This window comes from Drosophila sechellia, chromosome 3R (assembly GCF_004382195.2).
Source record: "Drosophila sechellia strain sech25 chromosome 3R, ASM438219v1, whole genome shotgun sequence".
Classification (NCBI taxonomy): Eukaryota; Metazoa; Arthropoda; class Insecta; order Diptera; family Drosophilidae; genus Drosophila; species Drosophila sechellia.
Genome location: NC_045952.1, coordinates 10,411,145 through 10,429,009, shown reverse-complemented (window position 1 = coordinate 10,429,009; position 17,865 = coordinate 10,411,145). Strand labels below are relative to the sequence as shown.

The 17,865-nt window shown below is 45.0% G+C and overlaps 2 protein-coding genes across 4 annotated transcripts; one reads left to right on the top strand and one right to left on the bottom strand.

Moving 5' to 3' along the window:
• The first annotated feature begins 230 nt into the window (after nucleotides 1–230).
• On the top strand, nucleotides 231–17,714 carry LOC6616645 (hexosaminidase D). 3 transcript variants are annotated; one of them, XM_032723286.1, is made up of 4 exons: nucleotides 231–355; nucleotides 15,088–15,834; nucleotides 15,888–17,271; nucleotides 17,353–17,714. In XM_032723286.1, exons 2-3 carry the CDS (start codon nucleotides 15,088–15,090, stop codon nucleotides 17,259–17,261), a joined length of 2,121 nt encoding a protein of 706 aa, XP_032579177.1. In that variant the 5' UTR covers nucleotides 231–355; the 3' UTR covers nucleotides 17,262–17,271; nucleotides 17,353–17,714. The 3 variants fall into 3 exon arrangements, with proteins under 3 accessions (XP_032579177.1, XP_032579178.1, XP_002041002.1); XM_032723287.1 differs by lacking the exon at nucleotides 231–355 and adding an exon at nucleotides 592–815; XM_002040966.2 differs by lacking the exon at nucleotides 231–355 and adding an exon at nucleotides 12,971–13,066.
• Nucleotides 9,635–11,314, bottom strand: LOC6616646 (U3 small nucleolar RNA-associated protein 15 homolog). Its single transcript, XM_002040967.2, has one exon. The coding sequence runs from the start codon at nucleotides 11,276–11,278 to the stop codon at nucleotides 9,671–9,673; it is 1,608 nt and encodes a 535-aa protein (XP_002041003.1). The 5' UTR covers nucleotides 11,279–11,314; the 3' UTR covers nucleotides 9,635–9,670.
• Nucleotides 17,715–17,865: the final 151 nt, after the last annotated feature.

The following is a 17,865-nucleotide window of genomic DNA, read 5'->3' as shown; positions in this document are numbered from 1 at the left end:
GAAACGCACTAAAATTTACTAAAAGCACGCCATTTGCAGTGCTTTTAATAAATGATTATTAATTGTTTAGGTGTTTTAAAAGTCAATCAGTAATATTTATATAAAAGAGCTGGGAGAATGTGTTTAAATAAGCTAAATACTATTAAGGTTTTAAGAAAATCGATTAATTATGACAGGGCTGCCAGCCTGCTGAAAAAAGCTCATTTGGCGTTGCCACGATCGCCTAAGGGTGTCTGGCAGCGTAGTTGGCAATTCACCAAGGAGCGCACAGAAGTTCGCGAATAAAATATATCTTTCGTGTTAAAATAGTACGCCTTGATGATAAAGAGTTCGCGATTACCTCAGTTGCCAATGGGTAAGTTGCTTGCTTGCATTATAGACTGCGGTCTTTGCCTAAACTGCTGGGCGGGGACTTACAAAAGCCGGCGAATTTCCATGTATATGCATTTACATTGTTGTTGGTCCGCAACTGCAGTGCTGTTAGGTTAACAGCGGCAGTGTGACCAGACGCCCGTTTGTTTATGTTTGGGGCTCGCAAAATAACAGTGTTTGTTCAAAACGCATTCAGTGCGCAAGAACCTTCGCTTGCCGCCAAATGGAAACCCCCAAGCGAAGCAATATTGAAGACATATCCGAGGCATAAACAGTGCTGAGGTTTAGTGCAACTGCAACTGCTCGCGGTTGCGCTACGTGTGCTGCGGTTTTCTGCTGTTCAAAGTGCTGCAATTCGCGCGATTCCCACGCCATGCAGTTGGAGCAAATGGACTGTTGATTGACTGGCACTCGAGAGGAAAGCGGATTAAACGGCTTTAACAGTTAAGTTCGAAAATGGTTGAATGAAACAATGGAACGTACTTTTTCTTTGCGCTTACAAAACGAGCACGTGATGACCGAATTTTAATGGTGCCCCCCCTCACAAGGCACTTTAAACCATTAAAGTTTTTTTTATAGTTAAAGAGTTTCGCCTATTTTGCATTTGGTCCTTTAGGCTGCCAGTTTTCAAGTGTCGGGTCTGTTGGGCATTCAAATGGAACATTTGATTGCACCCCTTTTTTCTTTTTATTTTTCAAGAGACACCCCAGAGGGCAATCGTTTACCAAATGAATAATGTCGCTTTTGCAGCTACCGACCGATTCACCATTTTGTCAACTATTATTTGACACATTTTATTGGGCAAATCGCTTGCCCGGTAATCCCTTTGCATTACTAATTCTGTCAAAATCGAGGGCGACATTTCCCAAGGGTCGCATTTCTCACCCGTTCACTCTAAATTCGAATCGAAATCAAATTTCTTTTTTTTTTGCTGATGTCGGTGTGTTTTGTGGCTAGGGCTTCCAAACTCCTGTTGACTTTCGCAAACAAACATTAGTTTTGTGCACTGTTGGCGAATTCTGGCCCCCAGTCCCCCAAAGTGCACACCCATTCGATGGGCCATTCAATTAGAAACATTTCGAATCGGCAATACTGAGTTGCATTGCTTCCAAGGACTGAAGCATGCAGCATGTGCAGCATCTGCAGCTGTCGCCATTAGTGGAAAAGTTGCTCCCCCGTTGGGACCACAAATCTGTATTAATTTACGTTTAATGTGCTGTGCGATAATCCAAGTGACTCATAACTCTGTGTAATTGAATTAAGCTTTAATTAATGGCATTAACTTGTTATTTTTATTCTCCCCTAACTAATTGCTTGGCAATTTAATGCGCTTTCTGAACATTGATTAACGCACACAGAGACACACGTGGAACAATTGCAGCAGAGAAAGGTAGAAAACCGATGAATGGAATGGCAAACTGATGATGGTGCGAGTCCTTTTTTGTTCGTAACTTACAGTAGAACTTCCTTAAAGAGTACCTTGAAGTTTTGCCCATTTTTAGTTGTATTTTATAAAAGCTAGAAAAAGACAGTTCAAAGTTTTTTCCAAAAATACAACGAAGGATTCACTCGTTCCTCGATCCTCTTTATTATTATTAAATTAAGTGGGACTGCCAGGAAAATCCCCTTTGAGCAGTCCGACTATAGTATTTTTTGCGGATTAAGCGCTTGAGAGCGAATAATTTGTGTATGGGGATAAGTACCTACTTTCCGTTGGACCTTCACTCGTGCCGCCTTGTATCGTTTTGGTGGAGCAGCTGCAGCCGGATTTTGGCATCGCACTGACGCAAGCATATTTCAGTGGATCGGGCCACGTGAAGGGATGCGGTGTATGCGGATTGTCGGGTGCTGTGGTCGTTGCTAGTCAGGATTTATGAAGCCCCGCACTCCGGTGGCAGGCGTATCCGTTTCCGATTCCGCCTTGCCTTGCCATGCCTCATACTCCTTGCCCCCTCGCGTCTGCTGCTTCCGCCTTTGTCGTCTTGCAGCACAAGTGCTGGCAGTATTTTCAGGTTGCTGCACTTGTAATTCAATTGCCTTGAAAAGCGGCAACGGGCCAACGGCTGCATTACAATCTCCGCCCTCTACGAGCTGCTCGAAGTAACATATATATTAATACCCTGAGTGGTGATGACCGGCATGGGATTACTTTAATATTCGCAAAGAGTCGAAATACCTTGTTCGAAAACCCTTTAATCAGGATTATGCGTGACATTTGTAAGTCCTTTAATTGTTTATATATCTCAAGTAAAGGGAGGCTTATGTTTTGCCCTTAAAAGTACGCCACATTTATTCTATGAAGAAGATTTTCTTTCAGCTTTAATCTTAAGTGTTTGTGTACAAATAACTATGCTATCTAGATTTCTCATCGGGGACATCCCTTGATTACCATCTGCATATACGCTATATGGCCTAATTAAGGCGCCGCAGACACAGTTAATTAACTTAATTTTGATTAACGCGCCAAAATTACATTTAAATATTTCATAAGCCACCGCAAACTGGGGAACTTTGGCCCACTCACACACAACTTATTTATTCACACATTCACACTTTGGCCAACGCCAAGCGAGTCCAAAGTTGTGGGGGGAAAATGGAAAATGGGGGAAAACGGAGGAGGTTCCGGTATATTTTTACAATTTTCATAAACGCATGAGCAGATCGGGGGCTAAAGGAAAAACTTCCAACACGCATACATCTCCCTGCAGACGGTGTATAGTTTAAAACAATGAAACCCATCCCATGAGAGACCTGCTGTCCAGGATGGCCAGGATGTCCAGGTGCGCGGAGTCGGAGTGGAATTGTGTTGAATTGGGTTCCAAAAAAAGGCCGAATGAATTCTAAAAGAGATTCGGGAGAGGCGGTGCAGAGAATCCTTAAAGCATCCATGCGTGAAAAATCGCAACCTGCGGACGAGGAAATGTGGTAAATGTGGCGTCCAAGAGGATTACACGAAAGGAAGGACATACCGAAATACAGCTTCATTCGGTAATGAAGCTCAGGACTCGTAAAACAACAATAAATGAAATATTTCAATTCAATACAATACGTTTTGAAATCTACGAAGCAATCGCATGATCCATAAGAATTGAAAATCAAAGAATTTGGAAACACTCAAATGCCTAAACAACTCATATGTTTTCACATCCTGGCGAGGATCCAAGTCGCGGTAAATACTTGAATTTAGCGTTCCCAGTGTGCCCACTATTTGTTGGCTCACTGTGGCCAGTTGTTTGGCGGTCATGCATACATCCTGTGCTTCATTTAAAAGTTATTTAGAGCTCTGCCGATGACATCGCATGGGGACATGTCCTGCGGATAGCAAGGGGGACTCGGCAAAGGCAACGGCAAAGGAGCCACACGGTGGAGAGCGCCGTGCGTGTGCCCCGATTATATTTGCATGAGTGCGTATTGAAGTCAGGACATGTCCTGCGGGAGGAGTTAAATGCAGAGTGGATCAGCAGGGCGGCGCTGGAGGATGAGCAGCAGGAGGCAGCAACTGCGGGTATTTGGGCAGACGGTGACAGGCAAAACGAAAACATTGCGAGTGTAAACAAGCGAGACGTGCTGCAGGATGCGCAGGATACGGTGGATACGGTGGATAAGGACGCTCGACGTGCAACATGCAACAATAGCATTAAGCTCGCAGCGGAATCTCATTTGGAAGGCATGCAAAATGCGCCGCATTCTTCTCGCATGCAAAGTGGAATGGGTGTAAAATTGGTTCTGGGATTGCGATGCGGAGCAGGGACATGGACATAGGCATGGGCACCAGCGGAACTGGCACCAGTTGGCAGAAATCGTGCAGACCGCAGACAAAAGTTGCCTAGGCTCATTTCGTGCCCCCCAATGGAGCAGCCCTGCTCCAATTTACATAGTTGCAACTTTGTCGTTGGCATTAGAAGTTCGTTATTTGGTTTGGTAGCCAAGGAGCTCAATTCAAATAGGAATATAAAGTAATCTAGACAATAGTCAGGGGGCAAAAGTATGATTGTTGTTACTTTTTTCTGTCATCAGATATCTAAACAAGATGGTCTCAATAAGAACTTTAAATTAAGTCATAAACTAAAGTTAATCATCCAACTATTAAATACACATATTAAATTGAAGCTACCTCAAGTTAGAGCATTAATTAAATTAAACACTATTCCGCAATAAATTGACCATTAAGTTTGCATTTCCATTTGCACCATTTAAAACTTAATCGCTCGAAGCATTTGCCATGTTTGTTTTGATGCAAATGAAAATCAGAGTGCAGCGTGTTGCAGCTTCGCAGTAACGAAATAAATCCTACGTTTATTTGTTGCCGCTTCTGATGCTCACACACTTTGCATTCCCATTTAAATGTACCGCATGCAAATCGCAAAAGGGTTGGAATGTTTATGCAAAGTTCGGGGGGCGAAAAAAGGGTTGCGTATTTGGCGTTGCACTTAAAACATTTGAATTGTTATAATTTCCATGGTAATGCTCGCTTGCCAAATGAAATTAGTGAAAATATTTTAATTGCTGCACGCGGACGCTCCGAATTATGCAAATGCGGCTAAAGGCAGGAAAATGCTGTTGGAAAATATGGAAACTCGGTGCCATCCGCTTTGTTTGTCTAAACTTAAATGGGTTTTTGGCTTAGCACGAGTTACAGTTGACTTTGGCTTTGGCTTTGGCCCACTTCCGTCAGCTAATCTCCCTCTTGGCTTAATTAATTTTTAAGACATCCTAGGTGGAGGCGAAGGGCAGCGGCTTGAGTGGCAGCAGAAGTGTGCGGGTGACAGCTCAACCGGAGTTGCGCATACGCCGTGTTGGCCGACATTGCACCATGGGCTGACTTTGATTAATTGGCTTAGCGTTTGCTTGTGTGCTCTGCTGCACTGCTAGATAAATTACAGGATGCGGTTGTGGACACACACTCGTATAGCCAGAAGTTGTCTCATTAAATTCAGGCGAGTCTTGCCAAATTCAATCGCCCCAAAAATGTCCAACCAGTTTGGCACACTCTGTTCATCTTAGCTGAATGCCCAGAGCCATCTAAACATTGGGCCAAAAGTTGAACTGAAGTGTTTGACATGTTCTGGTTGCCATTTGGCTAGAAGTCAGCCCAAATACCATGCATGCAGAATATTCAGAAAAGTTTGCATTGCGTGGGCGTGGCAGAAGGGCATAGAGAAAACTTAAAACTCGTTCTTTATGCGAACTTTGTGCACTTTTAAATTGATGTGCTACTTAAGCGAAATGGTACGACACTGGTAACCATTTTATGTAATCTGTGAATTATGGTTATGTCCTTAAAGGATCTGTGCTTACATTTTTAATCGGCTTGAAGTCGTTTTGTGATAAAATGAGGAAATATATTTAACTTTTATTATACCCGTTATTCGTAGAGTACAAGGGTATACTAGATTCGTTGTTAAGTATATTTAATCTTTATTGTTGTTGTTAAGTAAAGGTATATTTAATGTTAAGTAATTGTTAAGTATATTTAATCTTGATCAGGATCAATAGCCGAGTTGATCTGGCTATGTCCATCTGTCCGTATGAATGTCGAGTTCTCAGGAACTATAAAAGCTAGAAGGTTAAAATTCTACAGATTCTGTATTCTGAATCTGAACCTTCTAGCATTTTTAGTAACTGATATCACAGCGTTCATACGGATACTGATCCAATTTCGGAATATACATTATAAGTCAAAAGACTGTGCGTAACGGCATTGAGCTTTCTGTCCAGCGTAGGCGCCACAAGAATCTTTATGATTAATCTTAACTATCTAGATATTATTGCTCCCAAGATCTGGACGTTTATGCGGACGAACACATGGGCCAGAGATCAACTTGGTTAGTGATCAATAATATTTATACTTTACGGGTTCTAAGAAGCTTCTTCCTATCTTCCTATAATATCATAAAGCCTATTATATCCGAGTGACGCGTATAAAGATTTCATATTTTAAGTGTTTCCAAGGGCTCTCAATTTGAGCTTGTCCTAAAGCTGAATCAGTTACACTTATACTTATGTGTGTTCTTCCCAGGGCTTAAGCTTTCTAATCTGGAGCTGCAACAATCTGTGCTCAAATAGCAGCAGTACCCAAACCATTCCATTTCGCATCCATCAACTCGTCGTCGTCGGGAATTGAAAGCGGATGGAGCTGAGCTGAGCAGCTACCCGTGTGCAGTTGCTTAATAATTCATAAACATCAATCAGAGAGCTCGGTGGCACTCGTTCGAGTGGCTGGATGAGCCGCCTGGTCGTTCCAGCGGAGAGCATTCCTTCAGCGTTGTCACAGCATCTGCCTTGTTAGAAGGACCTCACCATATGCTCATCCATCCACCATCACTCCGCCCGCTGGAAATGCCGAAATGTGGGCCAACACTCAGCTGGCAGTGCTTTGGGCCTGCATTAGTAAACATTTTGTTGTCGTCGCTCGTCATTTGCTGTCATCAGTCGACAAGTCAGCACACAGCATCATCGGGCGATGCACTTGAGGGGCTGTTGCATCCAGAAGGGGGCGGGGCGGGGCACAGGCTGGACTGCATTTTAGTGCCTGTTGAATAAGAGAATTTAATGGCTTTTACGGGAATTAAATGGCGACTCTAGAGTTGGCTTTCACCCTGCATTGCATGCAGCATTGCAAACTGCAAAATGAACACAAACACACACACAGCCAAACAAATAGACTTGCATTTGCATTTCGCTGACATTTGGAATTAATGATGCAAAATGTTTGCATGGCCAGGCCACTGCATTCTTATCGCTAAATAAATATCACGCATACGCAGCGTTGTGCTCGCATTATATACCATTCAAAAGCCGCACAAACTTTATTAGCCACGCTTGTATGCGGTTAAGCCAAAAAAATGTCGAAAACTGTGCCATTAAATTTAAGCAATTTCGATACGGATATAGTTTAGACAGATCAGCAATTAAAAATTTCAGTTTAAATACATTTAAGCTTGACTTTTGCTGGTGCATAAATAAATAAAGCACAGTGTGTGACATCGTTTCGATAATCCTTTAATTGATGTCATTTTTGTTAATCAATAACCACAATGTTTTCAAACATCTTGGCTTCCGTATTTCGAAAATCTAAAATCTAAATGCAGGCGAGTGAAAGTGAAAAGCTAATTAAGAAACAAGTTAATTTCGCTTGGCTTTTCAATTTGTTTGTCAGCCAGAGCAACTCATAAATCACAGTAAAGCTCGTAATGCAATTGAAATCGATGGAGCATATGTGCCTGACTGGCTGCCAGGATGTAGGATGTGGCATGCAGGATGTGCTGTGTAAATTGTGATTGAATTCTATGTTGCAAGGACATTGTCCGTTGAATTGAGATGCCTCGAGCACATCCAACTCGGCTAAACAATATCTGACCACAACTGTATCTATGGTTTATCGTGTTGCATTGCATGGCCATGTTTTCTATATCTCGCAGGACTATCTAGGAAGAATGTATAGCCAGCTGGCTAGCAAACCCCATTCCCCATTCAATTTACCCCTTTTTCACGTCCGCTATCTTTGCTCTGTCACCCGTTTTGTTGGCAGTAAAATGCAGTACAAAATCATTTCAAATTATAAACACGGCGTCGTTGAGGGTACCTTTTTTTGAGGCGGGACACTAGCTACGTGTCCTAGCCGTGATTTCTTTACACCCCTTAGTTGTGGGGTGTATTGGGCTGCAGCAAAAGTATGAAACATATGTAAAACTATATTATAATATATTAAAAAAGATGTGTTTTAAGCCATTTTGGGCATATTTTTAGGAGATTTAAGTATGAACATATATGAGCTATGCTTTTAGCTTATGATGTTGTACTAAGGAAGAAGCAACTAAGGTATCTTTTTTTTTTCTTTTATGGTATCTTATAGTCGAGGCATTCAAATTAGAAACTTTTATGGATTCAGTTTTTACTCGCACAGCAGCTGTTGCTGTGACAGTTTTGCTTTTTGCTACTCCTACTGCTATTTTGCTTGTGCTTTTGCTTTTTGCTTTCTGCTTTCTGCTGCTTAGCGCTTTTGAGCGGACCAACTGAGTGTTGCACGGACGCTTCGTTCTAATTCCACCTCGATTTTCCCACCTCGATTTTCCGCCACGGAACTGGCTTTTTCCGCTGTAAACTTTTGCAGTTATAATCTACTTATGAAGTAGGTAACAACGTTTTTATTAAGACCGGACCCCAGTAATGCAGACAATTTTCGTAGCTCTGCGAAAGTTTCGCATCAGTACGGCAAGTTTGTTAGTTTGAGTAGAGGAAAAAATCTGGTTGGTTCATTAGAATATTTTCATTACGGCGACAAGTTTCGCTTACCAGTTTTTGTTTGCTAGCCATTTTCATTTCATTCACAGTTTGTTTGCCTTGCCAATTATGAATTTGACTGAGGAGGTGGCCTCGTGGGCGGATGCTATATATTTGCATACATTTGATTGCCAATTTTCCATGGCATTCTGTTGGCAACAAAATAGCAGGGCTTATGGCGGCATTAAAGTGCTTTATGGCATTGCATTTCTGCTGGTTTATAAATAGAGGCTTTGTTGCTGATTGCACAATATTCGTTTTGGGATCCGTGGATCCAGGCATTTCTCTTGATTTAACCCAATGCATTTCGACTGGAAAATCCCCATCGAGCATTCATCGTATTTCGATTTATTCCCTTCCAGTGGAGAAGTGGTGCACTCTGCAGCTGCTGAAACTAGTTGGAGTGCCCATCGAGGCATCTTAAGTCTGGCCGAGAAGGCATTCAAAATGGGGTAAAGATGGATATTCCCCCGCTTGTCCATTAGTGGCCGAGTGCTAATGGACGTTAATAGGGCGTTAAATGGCCTAATTGCCGATTATGGCCCTCAGGCCAATAGGTAGCACAATATTTTGCCAGCCCAAGTGCTCAGCCTGCTTAAAACGCGATTTGCACTGAGAGAAAAACAAGTGTCTGGGAACTATTTGTATTAAAAAAAAAAAGGAAGCCTTGCGTTAAATTTGATAGTCGTGGAATGAATACTCGGGGATCTGTAGAATCAGGATACTCGCCGGAACTTGGACCCAGTGAAAATGCCTACTACCTGCAGAACCAGATGCTTTTCAACGTGCATGTCGAGCGGGAAATGCGCAGAGATATTAATAATAATTTCTAGGGATAACTTAAATGTGCAAATCTGATTCTAATTGAAATTTGTAACAAAAAGCCTTTTCAAATGGTTGACTGATATTTTTTTTTTTTTGAGTCGAAAAAGAATACAGTCGATTTTTGGGCTGTCTTGCTAATTGTGTATTTCTTAAACTATTAACATATATATATACGAAATGGTCACTATGGTCACTCCACTAAGACCACGTAATTTTGCGCCGCCTCGGAGGGATGCATCATAGGTGTCTTTGCCTCCACATAGGTGGGCTTATGGACTACCTCGCTATTGTCCATTGAAATCCCAATGAGCATATTCACAGCACCCTTCATCCGCATCAGCTCGGCGGTGAGCCTCACCTCCTCCTGCATTGCTAGTGACAATCGTTGCAAGGCTTTCATCAGCTTCTGGCTGTAGGCCACCAATCGCTGCTCGAAGACATCCATGACCGTCCTGGCGGCCATCATCAGCGGGCGAATGAATCGCGTCTCGCCCAAGTGGTTGCAAATGAAGTCGATGAAACGGACATACACTGCCTCTTGACGACCCGTGAGGGCTTTTCCCAGTGATCCACGGTGCAGAAGGTCCGTGATGACAGCCACAACGAGCTCCGGCTGGTTTCCCATCTTCTGCGCATTCATCACGTCGTCCAAAGCCTTCTTGTGGTTAAACATGCGCAATTGCACATCGTAGTATTTCAATCCGGGTCCCTTGACGCGGTCCTTGATCGTGTGATCAACCTCTTGGGTGTTGTTCGTGCGTTTTTTACTCGTGAAGTACTTTCGAGCGCTATCCGCACGAATCTTTTTTAAATCACTGGGCTTGCTGTCTACCATCATGCGACGAATGGAGACTAGGCCATCGACCATCCCAGCCACAACTGCCTGATCCCCGTTAGCGACGGCCATGCTGACCACTGCATTGGGATAGGTCAACGTTTTCACTGTTTTGTAGGTGCTCACATCGTAGATTTTCACGTGCCTATCGAGCCCGCCTGAGAGCAATCTCCTGATATCGGATCCCAGTCGCAGACAAGTTACTGTTTTGTGATGCTGCGACATCATGGTGAGCAGACGGCAGCCACTGATTAGATCCCATACGCGCACCTGCCTGCCGCCGGCGCTGACGAAAATAGAACCGTTCGGAAGGAACAACATGGACTCCACAGGAGCTCCGTGATCCAAGGTGCGCTGCACCGCCGTTTCCGCTCTCGTATCGTACAGATTGATCTTGCCATCGTAGCCGCCGGAGACGAACATATGCCCTGCCTGCGGATGCATGGCGCCAGCACGAACGTAGTCGGTGTGCGTGTCCTCGTACGTTTGCACCACCTTCTCGTTCGCCACGTCCCACAGACGGACCGACTTGTCGTCTCCAAAACTGGCTAGATGCAGCTTATCCGCCGTAAAGAAGGTGCGGTGTACTGGTGCCGTGTGTCCCTTGAACAAACGCAAGATGTTGCGACTGGTGGTGTCGAATAGCTTGACATGGCCTTCCTCGTCGCCGGCGGCCAGGAGTCGACCATCCTGCCGGAAGGTGGCTCCGTATGCGGTCTTTTGGAATCGGGAAAGGTTATTTACCACAAGCATGGTCACCAGGTTGTAGATCTGAACGCGCACCGAACAGGTCACAACAAAGTTGTCAGGATCGGTTGGACTGAAGTCCAAATAATCGATGGTGTTGTGCTCCTTGAGTATTTCTGGTTCCGCCAGTCGGTCCCAGGTCACCGTATCCGGCGTTTCCACCTGGGCCCGCTGTTGAAAACGCCTTGTGTTCAGTGGAAGAAAGGAGTTCTGCATCCTGTCTGTATATTCTACCAAATCTCTTGCGCACGTGTTTTATTGGAAAAAGTGTGACCAGCGGAATGAAGCAGTGGTGGCGATATTTTCCCACCGTGTAAATTTCATTACAGTGGCCAGAGTTGTGACAAAGACACTAGAATAACAAGATGCGTAACGCCATACAATTTTTTGGCACGTGATTTTTTGGCCGTGGCTCTAGATGTGGCTCCAGGCTCTCTTGAGTTTTTGTTCGAGAGAGAAAGAGCGGAGAGCGCTACAGCGAACAGCTCTTTTCTACGCATACAGTGATAGCAGACAACTGTATGTGTGCACACGTATGCTAATTCATTGTAAATTTGACAAAATATGCCCTTCACCTTAGAAGTTCGTTGACTTTAAATCTATATTATTTTTTATCAATTGGCACCATGCGAAAAATTCTTGTTTTGCATTGCCTTAACGTTATTATTATTTAAATAAAGCTTAGAAATAGTAATAGCCGAATCTATGTACATCACAAAATAAATTTCGAAAATGGCTTTATATTAGAATACTTGTCATTAGGGTATTCAGCTTGCGACGTGAGAAAAATTAATAAGGCAGTGATTGTTGAGTGCTTGTGTCCGCACTTCGTGCCTACAGATATGACGTTTGCAATAAACAGTTTAAATATTTTTATCTCTTGTTTTTACTCACACAAGCAAGCAAATTCTATTTTTAGATTTCTTACGCTCTCAGCGTAAGCGAGCGGAAAGAGAGCAAATTTGGCCTTCACCAAAAAAGTGGCTGCATAGTGCCAAACCAATGTATGGCCGTTACGCATCTTGTTATTCTAGTGTCTTTGGTTGTGAGCTATGGCCTGGCCGGCAACTGTATCCTTAAAGCCAAGTTAAGGCAGCTTTGGCCTGGCTTTCTCGCTCCCTTCATCCTGTTCCTCCTCCTCCTCTTCCTGCTCCTCCTCCTTGCACTTGTGTTGCAGTGGCAGGCAAATTCTCTGCTCAAAATGCAATGCAGGGAATGCAATAAAAGCGAGAGCCACTAAATGGAAAGTCGCAGCAGCGCCTTAACTTAAGTGCACTGCTGCACTGGATTTGCAGGATTTAAGATTTAAGATTAAAGTGGAGTAATTACGGAGATTACTTAAACAAAAGCTGTGTTACAAACAATGTTTAAATAGCACTAAGTTAGTATGAAAACTACATATTTCAGATAGAGTTTCGGGGTAAGTGCTTGGTTTTTTTGGAAAGTATAATAAACAAAGTTATTGTTGCCCACTTGTATAATTCCAGTTGCAATATACTCTTCGAAAACTATGAATATGCGACCATAAACAGCGAATTGAGTGCCTTTTTAGGTTCGTCAGTGGGCGCTTTAAATGTTTTTCATGTTTCATTTTTCAGACGTGTTTTTCTACTTTTTTTTTTTGGATTTTTGGCCAACTGCCAAATTGTGCGGTGTGCGGAACACTTCGCAGGACATGGCTGCTATTTCTAGCACCGCTCCGCCATTGAGTGGGTGGATGTGGGGCAGGAGGATGAGGAGATGGAGGCGGAGGTCACTGGTAGTCGGGAAATGGCCAGGGACGCCGTGAATTGCTGCCTGTCTGCAAATTGGCCTGTCGATTTTGCGGTGCAATTACATTTAATTTGGGAAACAGTCGCATCGAACTATTTTCAGTTCTGCCTGACGAACCGAAGCCAATTAGCACCGATCCATTGTCCTGTCGAGACCGTTTCTTGGCAGGATCTGTCGGTAACGACCAGGGAAAGTGAATTGTCTGCACTGGGAGAAAGAACTGGTGAAAGTGTAATATACTTACTGGACTTAGTTGTTTTCTTACGCGAGTGGATTTGTTTGTCTTCTAAAGTAAAGCGTGTTTATAGTTATTCTAAAAACGAATTTGTTAAATTTGTGACTTAAATTAGAGGCGTTTGTGTAATAGTTTTTATAGTTAACATCTCAGAGAAATCAAATTATATAGTGTATTTTTGCATATTGTACAAATGGACATGAAATTAGAAGTGCAAGCTGAGGAAAGGGGCATTTTTCTGCCTCATAACGTAGCACACACACATCATACTCGTGCCCCTTTTTGGGGCGCCTCTGTTTGAATAGCTGGTTTCTCTATTTTTGCATCCTTGGCAAGAACATCAGACAACAAAGCGACTGAAAAACGAGAGCATCCATTCAAAGTAGTTGTGGTTGTGAAAATACAGAGATGCCAAGGAGAAGCCCACACGATTCCTAGGCCATCCTTCCTCCGCATTCGACACCTCCCATCGTTTTGTTCGCCCCCAAGGAAAATGTTTTCGTGTGTACAAATTTGGCAACAACTGGCGTTGGAAAGTCAGGCGAAATCGAGGACGAAGTATTGAAAATGTGTGGATTAAGCCCCAAATGGGTCAGCAATCGGCATTCGATTGGCTCTGGCCGAATTCAAAATTGATGAGGATTAGCTGCTTAAAACACTAATTTCATGTGGTTAGCCAGTTTAGCCAAATGTAAATGTAGTCAAATATGAATGGTAATAGGCACTAAATCTTTATAGTTTTGCACATGATTTCATCTAATATTTACATATATTTTTATATCTAAACTTCATTTCCACGCAATGTCAACATTTGTCTGCGCCATTAGCAATGATGGCAAACTTCTCATTAGATCACCTTTTCGGTGGTCACGCCACCGATTCAACCAAACCACTTCACTCAACCGACTAACAAGTGTCCACAAAGAGTTGAAACCATTTCGCGTTTGTCTTTGCCGGCAGCCACGAACCAACCACCAACCGCCAGCTCCCAGCCACGAACTGCGATCCGAGTGGCTAGGTGGCCTAAACGTGGCGCCCACTTTCGGCCCACTGGCGGGCGGGTAGCCCAGTGAAAACTCAATTCAATTTCCGCCAGCGAGACAGCTGCACATTTCCACTTGAGCACTTGCATTTATCGCCTGTCGAACCATCATAGGATGCTACCATCTTGCCAGCCTCGCATCCATGGAGCACTTTTATCCACCTGTGCGAGATGCCTTTATGGCTCGGCTGGAGGCTCATTTAAATAAGCTGTCAGTTGTGCCTATTTAAACGAATGCGATCAAACTATCAGGAGGAGCCATTAAGACCGCCAGGCAAAGCACTTTCCATTTTCCTGTTTGGTCTAGACCAGGCGAATTTCAACTTTATGGCTGTGTATTAAAATGATTTTTAATGATTAAAGTTTATATGCAATTAAGGAACAAGTTACTCACTTTAGTTTCGCAGTTTGATCAATTTACCCGAAATAAACACAACGTGTTAAGTAACTTCTAAACAAGCGAGTCATTACAATAAGTAAAATGTATTCTAGTTTTTTGTCCACTGTACACCACAGTGGAGCACAGCCGCCGGAGTTGGGCAAACAGAAAGGCGGCAGCCAAGACCCACAAGGAAGCACAAGAACAACAATGGAAGCAGCCCTTAACTCAACCTCAATGAGCTGCTCAGAACGTTTCGGTGGCGTATGAGTAACGTGCGGCTGGGGGCGCCGGTTGTGGGCGGATTTATATAGCATAACTCCGGGGGCTACTTCTTGGATCTTCAAATATTTATGAAAAGTGATGCAAGTTTTTACTCAGCAGCATTGCAGTGGCTGACTTGCCACAGCGTCACACTGATGAAAAAAACTATGCTACTACTTACTTTCTATCTTAGGATATAATTTGTATTTCAAATAAACCTACCCCAGCTTATTATATAAATATAAATATTAAATATAAAATGTATGTATAGCTTCCTGTTTCCCATTATTATATCACTTCCTTTACACACCCATATTTTTTCCGTACTGCAGATGCACTCAAATCTTTGGATATTTATTTGGCGCCGGAAACTTTCCTTCCTGCTCGTCGTGTCTGGCCTGGTGCTTCTCGGCCTCTGGACATGGGCCATTCTAATCGATACGACAGCCGCAGCACAGCCTCCTGCCGCCCTACTCTCCAGTTCTGAGCGCCAGCAGCAGCAGTCCACGGGTTACCAGCAGGTGCACATCATCCAGAAGCTGATCGAGCAGGCCAACCGGGTGCTGCGAGCCGAGCGGCTCAAGGATAACGCCGTCGAGAAGTCGCCATCGCCAGTCCAGCGGCTGGGAAACGTGCGATTCCTGCGACCCACACAGGCCAAGAAGGCGCCGCTGCCCATGTCCGAGAGCTTCCTGTTCGAGCAGGAGCGCCTCAAGATTCTGGAGCAGCAGCAGCGCCAGAGAAACGCCGGTATGGAGGAACTGAACGCCAATGCCGAGGACGAGCGAATGCTCAGTTCGGCGGAGCGACAGACACAGTACGAGCATGAGCTCCAGAGGATGGGCGTGCCGGTGGTGGCTGGCATCGGGCCGGATGGTCCGAGAGCTCCCGCCGAGCGTCTCGTTCATCTGGACCTGAAGGGTGCTCCCCCTAAGCTAAGCTTTCTCAAGCAGCTGCTGCCCGTGCTACGGGCATTGGGAGCCACTGGTCTGCTCATAGAGTACGAGGACATGTTTCCCTACAGCGGAGTTCTTCAACCGCTGGCGGCGCACAATGCCTACAAGGAGGACGAACTACGGGTAAGTCTTGAAATCTTCAGGCAGAGATATATCTAATATATGTTCTTCTGCAGGACTTCCTCGAGTGCGCTGCCCTCCACGGGCTGAGCGTAATGCCCCTCGTTCAAACCTTTGGGCACATGGAATACGTCCTCAAACTCTCGGGCTTCGAGCAGATGCGTGAGCTGGCGGAGAGTCCACAGTCGATTTGCCCCAGTCAGCCACAGAGCGTGGCGCTGCTGGAGCAGATGCTCACCCAAGTGATCGAATTGCATTCACAGTGCTTGGGTCAGGCGACGCCCGCCACCAACGTTCCCGTAGCACAAATACGGTTCACCCATATCCACATCGGCTGTGACGAGGTGCAGCGCATGGGCGAGTGCACCACCTGCCGCCAAAGACTGCGCAGCGAGCTCTTCCTCTCGCACGTGGTAAGCATGGCGCACTTCATCCGCCGACAGTGGCCGCATCTGGGTGTGGTAATCTGGGACGACCAGTTGCGATCGATGTCCCTCAGCGAGCTGCAGCACTCGCAAGTGGGCAGCTACGTGGAGCCGATGGTGTGGGTGTACGCCAGTGACATATACCGCTTCATTCAGCCACAGCTGTGGGATACCTATGCCAAGGTCTTTCCCAGCGCCTGGACGGCGTCGGCTTTCAAGGGAGCCTTTGGTGAGAGCTTGTTGGTGCCGCCGCTGCAGCATCATCTTGAGAACAACATCCGATGGCTGGCAGTGATCGCCAAGGAAGGCGGACGCTTCTCAAAGGGTTTAAGAGGTCTGGCACTGACCGGATGGCAACGGTACGATCATTTCGCAGTGCTCTGTGAACTCCTGCCGGTAGGCATTCCCAGTCTGATGACGTCGCTGTCGACCGTCTCCAAGGGCTACTTCAGCACTAATCCGCGGGACAATGAGCTGCTGCGTGTGCTGCAGTGCGTCTTCCAGCCGGACAGTCGACGATCGGGTCGACCCTGGCTGGAACTGCATCCGAATGCCCATCATAGTCAGCTCTTTGCTGTCTGCAACTATCCGGGTCACTTGGTCTTCAAATATGCCCTGCGCCTGTTTGACAAGCTGGCCGAGATCCGACTCTATTTGCAGCAGACCCGCGACCAGAGCGCCTGGCTCTCCGACTACAATGTGCGGCACAACTTTAGTTCGCCGCTGAGGGTGCGCGAACTGACTGACAGGACGCCGATGCTGATCGAGGAGCTGCGGGCGATGGCGCGGGAGGCGCAGCAGCTGCTGTGGGAGGTATACGACGAGTACACGGTGACGGAGTTTGTGGAGCAGCACATTTATCCCACCATCGAGGCACTGCAGCGCCAGTTGGCCAGGGCGGAAATGCTGCTCCAGCGACGCACTTGGCCACAGAGACCACTGCCTCTGCCCTTGAAAGTGCAGGAGGACATGGGACTGGTGACGCATCAGCAGGAGCAACAATGAGAGGCGCCAGGTGAGTGTCCCGTTGGCAGTTACCTTAAGAATACCTGCAGGTGTAAAATATAATGCTTAGTTAATACCATTTAACTTTTAGCCAAAATTAGCCAATTGGCCTCGGCCCAAATATGAGTTAATTTGCTTTAATGGACTAATCGCAAACTGGCTGGCAGTTCCTGCTCCGGATCTTAGTCTACTCGCATAGTGATGGCGTTCGAAACGCCCAAGCCCAGCATCTTGTGGCTTATAAGCCAGGATAATACGAATGTTAACAGCAGCAACGGCTTCTCGGGCCAAAATACATACATAATGGTAGCATTAGCCACTTGTAATACTAATAACATCAAATGTTCATTTTTTCTAGACTACTTTGTAAGCAGCGGCTCAATTATACAAATATAGAACATATTCATACTGTAATAAAAAATAAATCAAACAACTTTTATTGCCGTCATCCAATTGAACGCATTTTTAGTGAAAACAAGAGAGTGTGCAATAGTCGAGTTTCCCGACTATTGACTACCCTACCGACTACCCTATATCGATAGAAATTTACAAAACTAATAAAAATGTGAAAAAAAGGAATGAATGGACGCTCATTACTTTTATT

What these genes read in the sequence shown, in the direction of transcription:
- LOC6616646 (XM_002040967.2), bottom strand. Translation starts at nt 11,278, where the DNA reads ATGCAGAACTCCTTTCTTCCACTGAACACAAGGCGTTTTCAACAGCGG.
- LOC6616645 (XM_032723286.1), top strand. Translation starts at nt 15,088, where the DNA reads ATGCACTCAAATCTTTGGATATTTATTTGGCGCCGGAAACTTTCCTTC. An exon ending in ACAAGGAGGACGAACTACGG is followed by an intron (nt 15,835 to 15,887) that starts GTAAGTCTTGAA and finishes GTTCTTCTGCAG; the next exon opens with GACTTCCTCGAGTGCGCTGC.